The sequence below is a fragment of the Pelophylax lessonae genome (assembly GCF_965119305.1).
Source record: "Pelophylax lessonae genome assembly, chromosome: 2".
NCBI classification, from domain to species: Eukaryota; Metazoa; Chordata; class Amphibia; order Anura; family Ranidae; genus Pelophylax; species Pelophylax lessonae.
Window position 1 is genome coordinate 430117669 of NC_138769.1, and position 6922 is coordinate 430124590.

General features: G+C 43.9%; 1 protein-coding gene across 2 annotated transcripts in view; it reads right to left on the minus strand.

The window, feature by feature from the left end:
* The window catches only part of MSL3 (MSL complex subunit 3), a 46441-nt gene extending 40251 nt beyond the window's left edge, over positions 1-6190 (minus strand). Inside the window, exons 1-3 of one of the 2 annotated variants that reach the window (XM_082246775.1) lie at positions 5978-6190; positions 1925-2007; positions 208-303 (exon numbers count right to left, since the gene is read on the minus strand). In XM_082246775.1, coding sequence (XP_082102901.1) covers positions 208-303; positions 1925-2007; positions 5978-6076 — 278 coding nt within the window. In that variant the 5' untranslated portion in view covers positions 6077-6190. Of the gene's footprint in view, positions 1-190; positions 304-1924; positions 2008-5977 lie in introns of those variants that run through there. The other variant, XM_082246776.1, reaches the window with a different exon arrangement.
* Positions 6191-6922: the final 732 nt, after the last annotated feature.

The window sequence follows — 6922 nt, forward strand, 5'->3', positions numbered from 1 at the left end:
ATAGATATAATTTAACAGCATAATTAATGATTAATTAAAACATAATTTAACTAGCTTTGCTGGAATTTCTCTTTAATGCAAGCACATGCACACCAAACAAAAGGCTTAAGAAAAACCTAAATCCAGATAAATACAGTGCAAAAAGGTTACAGTCACGAGTATGGAAATGTAGCAAACGGCTAGTGTCTACCTAGAGTGAATCCTTACATGCGAGCTACGGCTTTCCTTGCCAGCTTTCTTTGTAATCGCCGATTTTCATCAGTGTCACGAAGAACATGGTCTTCTGCTGCCCACCGATCCCAGCTGGAAAATAAAAGTGAGAAGGTAAGCTAAACAAAATACTACACTTGGCACCAACACAATTTTTAAAGCTTTTATGCAAGCACAAACTAATGCCTTTTAAAATGTAACCAATTCATTCATCATTTTGGGTCTTACAAATGCTTAAATTCTCATACCTAATGTTGAAACGCTTTTATGCCGGCTTCGCTCTGTGCGGCTTCTTATATAGCCGTGAGGTGTGGCCATCCAGTGAAGTCACCCGGAGACCCCGACCCCTTGTGACGTCAGACGACATACAAGGGGGCGGGGTCTCCAAATGACGTCAACAGGTGGCCAGACCCCACGGCTATACAAGAAGCCGCAAAGAGCGGAGCAGGAATAATCATGGAAGACATCAGAGGACCGGGTTGGCAGCGAAGACCAGAGGGAGATTTTTAATAAAGGACTTCTCAAAACCGTCTCGTCATAATTTACACTACACTGCCTTTTTTGCGGTGAATGGGTAGGGGTACAATTCACATGGGGGGGGGGGGATCTGGGGGTCCCCCTTGTTACAGGGGGTGTCCAGATTCCGATAAGCCCCCTGCCTGCAGACCCCCACAAGCCTGGGCGGTGGTTGTCAGGAAGAGGACCTTGTCCCCATCAACATGGAGACAAGGTGCTTTGGGGGGGGGGGGGATGCAGAGTCCCTCCTGCCCCAAAGCATCCACCCCCATGTTGAGGGCTTGTGGCCTGGTATAGTCCAGGAGGGTGGAGCTGCTCGCTCGTCCTTTCCCCCTTCCTGACCTCCTGGGCTGCATGCTCGGATAAGGGTCTGGTATTGATTTTGGGGGGGGGGGGTCCCACACAGGTTTTTTTTTTTCTTTTTGGCGTGCAGTTTCCAAACCCGGGGGGGGGGGGGGTTGGGGGTACCCCCAAAGTGTTTTTCTTTCCATTTTGGCTTGGAGTTTTATAAGATCCTCAGAGCGCAAGACGCACCACAAGTCGGATCATCATGATCCGACTTGGGTGCGACTTCCATGTAAATCAATGGGCTCCAATAGGGAACCATTGATTTTCACATGGAAAAAAAAAAAAAATGTATGACACGGCATTAAGCGTCAGACATTTTTACAGCTGTAAACGCCCATCCTCAGAATGTGCTAGCCCTGGGGTTTTTTTTTTTGCGGCTTGAAAACGCCTATGCCAATTACAGCTTCAAAATGTCTGTGTGTGCTTGAGGCTATAAAATAACATGGAGTGGCGTTTTTAAGCTGGGAAAAAAAAAATAAAACACAACATGTCTGAAGCTCCTAAAAGCAGCTGCAAAAAAACACTCTGTGGGCATGAGGCCTTACTCTACTACAGGCTGTGCATTGAGGGTGAAAGAGGACACCATGGAACTATATGATCATTGCACAGCTTATGCAGGACAAACCATGTGGTGCAGGGAGGAAGGTTTATAATGCCTTTAATATTGCTGGCTAGCTACATGAACGCAGGACCATAATAATAGTTTCTGTGATGTGATCTTCACAAAAATGGTAACAAACAGGTTCAGGATGGGCATTTTTGATGTCTTCACACATATTTGCAAAGGATAACAAAGTCAGTGTTCCAAAATACTAAAAGCAGTGCATCTTGAGCATGAGCTAAAACCTACCTTCGATTCCAACCATTAAAGTGGATTAGATACTCAGGATTTTTTCTGCCTTTGTCATCTTTGCCAATGACAACATCAACAACCTGAACAAAATCATACAGACAAAAAAAAATCTGGTTAAAAATCGTAAATTGGTGTGGAATTTGTTATCATGAAAGCCTATATAGGGAGGCATGTCATTTTACTGGTATTTTCAGGTAACTAATCTGTTTGATGAACAAAGTTACAACTAAAAATAATCCCCCATTCGGCACCTTAACCACTTTCCCACCAGGCCTATTTTTGACACTTGGTGTTTACAAGTTAAAATCATTTGTTTTTGCTAGAAAACTACTTAGAACCCCCAAACATTATATATTTTTTTTAGCAGAGACCCTAGAGAATAAAATGGAGATTATTGCAATATTTTTTATCACACCGTATTTGCGCAGCGGTCTTCCAAACGCAAATTTTTTGGAAAAAATTCACTTTTTTGAATTAAAAAATAAGAAACCAGTAAAGTTAGCCCAATTTTTTTCCATAATGTGAAAGATAATGTTACGCCGAGTAAATAGATACCCAACATGTCATGCTTCAAAATTGCGCACGCTCACGGAATGGCGAAAACTTTGGTATTTTATCTTAGAGTTACAGAGGAGGTCTAGGGCTCAAATTATTGCTCTCGCTCTAACGATCGCGGTGATACCTTACATGTGTGGTTTGAACATCGTTTACATATGTGGGCGGGGTTTTCAGTATGCGTTCGCTTCGGCGCGCAAGCTAACGGGCACAGGGCGCTTTAATTTTTTTACTATTTATTTTATTTATTATTTTTACACCGTTTAAAAAAAAAAAAAAAAAAATGATCATTTTTATTTCTTTTACAAGGAATGTAAACATTCCTTGTAATAGAGATAGGCACAACAGGACCTCTTTTTTGTGAGATCTGGGGTCAAAAAGTCCTCAGATCTCACAAGTACACTAAAAAATGAAGAAAAAAAAAAAAAAAAAGAAAAAAAGGAAGGACCTTTAAACCGGTTGCTAGGCAACGACGTTTGCCGTCGCTCCGGTCCTCCAAGACCATAGAGTCGAATGAGGGCAAGCTTGCCCTCACTCCACATCCTGTCTGTGAGGATCCGGGACCGGATCGTTTTCCCCGCTGCCGGCGGGTCTGGTAAGCGGGAAAAAGGACCGGGACGCGGTGGAGGGGGGCACCCCTTCCGCCATCCCGGAAGGGTGATCCCGCGGCGAATCCGCCGCTGGGACCACCCTTATCGGAAAGCCAACCGCCCACCGTTTAAAAAAATACCGGGGTTATGGCAGCTATCTGCTGCCATAACACCGGTATTTAGGTTTAAACTTAGGACGTAAATATACAATGGGCGGTTGGTAAGTGGTTAAAGTATATGTAAACAATTACCTTGTAAAACAGCCCATTCATTTTAAAAACTAAATAAAATGCAAACATTTGTGTACGTTCATATCACATTATAAATACTTTTTTTTTGGTGAACATATGGAGAAACAACATTACACTGATGATAGAAAAATAGCCTAGGCTATATACAGCGCTTGCCGCAAACAAATTATCTTAATGTATGTGAACAATGTTGAAAACTTATCTTTACAGTATAAGTGAAAATACAAATCAATTGAACATATGAAAATAAAAATTAAAAAAAAGTTCCAAGAAATTGATAAATAGATATTAAGTCTTTTCCGGTGGTGGTCAATATATGTGAATAAAATAAATGTAAAATTCAATAAAGTCTTTTCAAGTGGTGATCAGGTGCAAAGTGCTTTGTGCTCAATAAATAAAAGTTTGTGACTTTAGTGACGTGGATTCCTCTTTTCCTGTGGCTTGTGGTAGAAATAAATGACTTACCAGAATTGTTGTGTCCTATGTGCTGTATAGCACTAGGACCTACAGCGCTTGGAGGCCGTTCAGGCTGGATTGGGATCCCATTTGTGGATGATCCTGGTGGGATACAGGTTAGGTTCCTCCTTACCTGATCTCGATCCTCAGGATATGGGGTTAAAAGAAAGGCTCCAGATAGTGTATTATCGTTTTAAAAGTGTATTCATCAAATATTCATAAAAATCGGAGCAAAAAGGACCTTTTGAAAACATCAAAGGAAGTGACGAAACGCGTCAAGGTTGTGGAACGCACGTCAGCACGCTACACACCACGTGGAACGCAAGCCGGAACACTCCGCTCGCCACTCTGCTAGGAGGTGTTTGTAAGCGGTTTCTTTCCCTGCAAACTTGGAGTTTGAGTCTTTCTTCGCTCCGTTTTTTATAAATAAACTTTTAAAATATGATAACACACTACACTATCTGGAGCCTTTCTTTTACACAGCTGTGTAGTGAGCAGAGAATAGCTTTGCTCTGTCTGAATCGAGGAAATGCCATTTTAAGATTGTGGGGTGAGTTTGGGTGAATCGAGATTGTGATTTTTTAACAATCGTGCAGCTCTAATATTGAGAGGTTTTTAAAAACAGATGCAAAAAGCATAGAGTCTGCTGGAGTGGAGAATCAGGTAAATGATAGGGGTTCTGGAAAAGCCCTATAAATGCAGGGACCAATATAGCAGCACGCCAGAGTCTGAGGGAGTGGAAGATCAGGTAAGTAATCGTGTTTTTTCCCAAGGAGCAATCTAGCAGCATGGCAGAGTGTCTGCAGGAGTGGATGATCAGGTAAGTGTGTTTTTTCCAGGTCCCCTAAGACTGCAGGGACCAATCTAACAGCAAAGCAGAGTCTGCAGGAGTGGAGGATCAGTTAATAGTCTTTTCTAGGTCCCCTATAACTGCAGAGACCATCTACCGGGAAGGCAGAGTGTGCAGGAGTGGAGGATCAGGTAACAGTGTTTTTTCCAGGTCCCCTGTAATTGCAGAGACCAATCTACCAGCACAGCAGAGTCTGCAGGAGTGGAGGATCAGGTAATAGTGCTTTTTCCAGGTCCCCTATAACTGCAGAGACCAATCTACCAGCACAGCAGAGTCTGCAGGAGTGGAGGATCAGGTAATAGTGCTTTTTCCAGGTCCCTTATAATTGCAGAGACCAATCTAGCAGAAAGGCAGAGTCTGCAGGAGTGGAGGATCAGGTAATAGCGCTTTTCCAGGTCCCCTATAATTGCAGAGCCCAATCTAGCAGCAAAGCAGAGTCTGCAGGATAGAGGATCAGGTAATAGCGCTTTTCCAGGTCCCCTATAACTGCAGAGACCAATCTAGCAGCACAGCAGGGTCTGCAGGAGTGGAGGATCAGGTAATAGTGCTTTTCCAGGTCCCCTATAATTGCAGAGCCCAATCTAGCAGCAAAGCAGAGTCTGCAGGAGCGGAGGATCAGGTAATAGCGCTTTTCCAGGTCCCCTATAACTGCAGAGACCAATCTAGCAGCAAGGCAGAGTGTGCAGGAGAGGAGGATCAGGTAATAGTGCTTTTCCAGGTCCCCTATAATTGCAGAGCCCAATCTAGCAGCACAGCAGAGTCTGCAGGATAGAGGATCAGGTAATAGCGCTTTTCCAGGTCCCCTATAACTGCAGAGACCAATCTAGCAGCAAGGCAGAGTGTGCAGGAGAGGAGGATCAGGTAATAGTGCTTTTCCAGGTCCCCTATAATTGCCGAGCCCAATCTAGCAGCACAGCAGAGTCTGCAGGAGTGGAGGATCAGGTAATAGTGCTTTTCCAGGTCCCCTATAATTGCAGACACCATCTACCGGGAAGGCAGAGTCTGCAGGAGTAGATGATCAGGTAATAGTGCTTTTCCAGGTCCCCTAATCACTTAGCAATGCAGCCCCACTGAAAAGGGAGACTTTGGAAATGAAATTTCCCGTTGCTCCAGTCTCCATACACTGCCTTCATTGATCCTAATGAGACACTCAGCACTAATGCAGAAACTGCTGTTGGTCCTGAGGTAGCACATAACACAGCATGCTGCATCGCACACAAGGACGTAGTACAGACATGTATGATAAGACATGGGCCCCTGTCAGCAGCAGGGTGACTACAATGGCACCTACCCTGAGGTATACACAGCAGACTGCCCCTGCCCCAACCCCCCCGCTCCCACAGCGCACCTTGGCATCGTACAAGACTTTAGCCTTGGTAGGGTCTGGTTCAAAACACAGCACTTTCTCCCCTTTCTGGAATTTAAATTTCATTCCCCGAGAGTTCATTTGTTCATCATGGCGAAGAGCAGGAAGCGAAACTCCCGCAGCGGCCCGAGCGCTGCATAGAGCATGAGGAAAGAGGAAGACACAGCATACACACACATTTCCGCACCCCGCCCCTTCCCGCAGTACTAACCAATCAAACTACAACTTCCAGGTACAGCTAAACATGGCTCCAATCATATTTCAATGAAGGAGGAGCCTCTGTTAGAAGCAGCGAATAGAAAATGGAAGGCGTGTTCAATGTTGTTATTAGTGAGGAAGGCTATGTCTAGGCACGTGATCAGGAATCGTTTGTTACGTTAGAAGCTGACGTCTGAATCCCCCCAGCTGACTGCGCAGGGAAACCCTATTTGTTGTGGGCAAGTGCCCTGAAAGCAGCTGCCGTCCGTATAGTAGAATTTACTACTAGGTATACACAATAGACCACAACCTTTTCAACAAATATATTCATATACAGTATATAGTTTAGTGAATTGACTTTGAATTCAGTTTATGCAGTCTTTACCGTTTTTATTAGTGCAGTAAATACCACATAAACTGACAGTCAATTGACATTTTGAATATTGCAATGGATAAGTGAAAAAAATGTGTCATGTGATCCAATTATCTCATGTGATATTCTTTAGTGAATTGAGCAATTGTTGTATCGGAATAGCGCTACCTATCAGGTTCTGCAACCGGAAGTGACGTACGGACTAGAGCAACTTACTGCGCATGCGCCATGCCTTCCAACATGGCCGCCATGTGTTCCAATAGGTTTCCTAATGTGACAGAACATGAAGCAGAGGCGGACATCTCCTTACACCCACACAAGTCTTGAATGTTACAGTTTCATTTATTTTAGCAGTA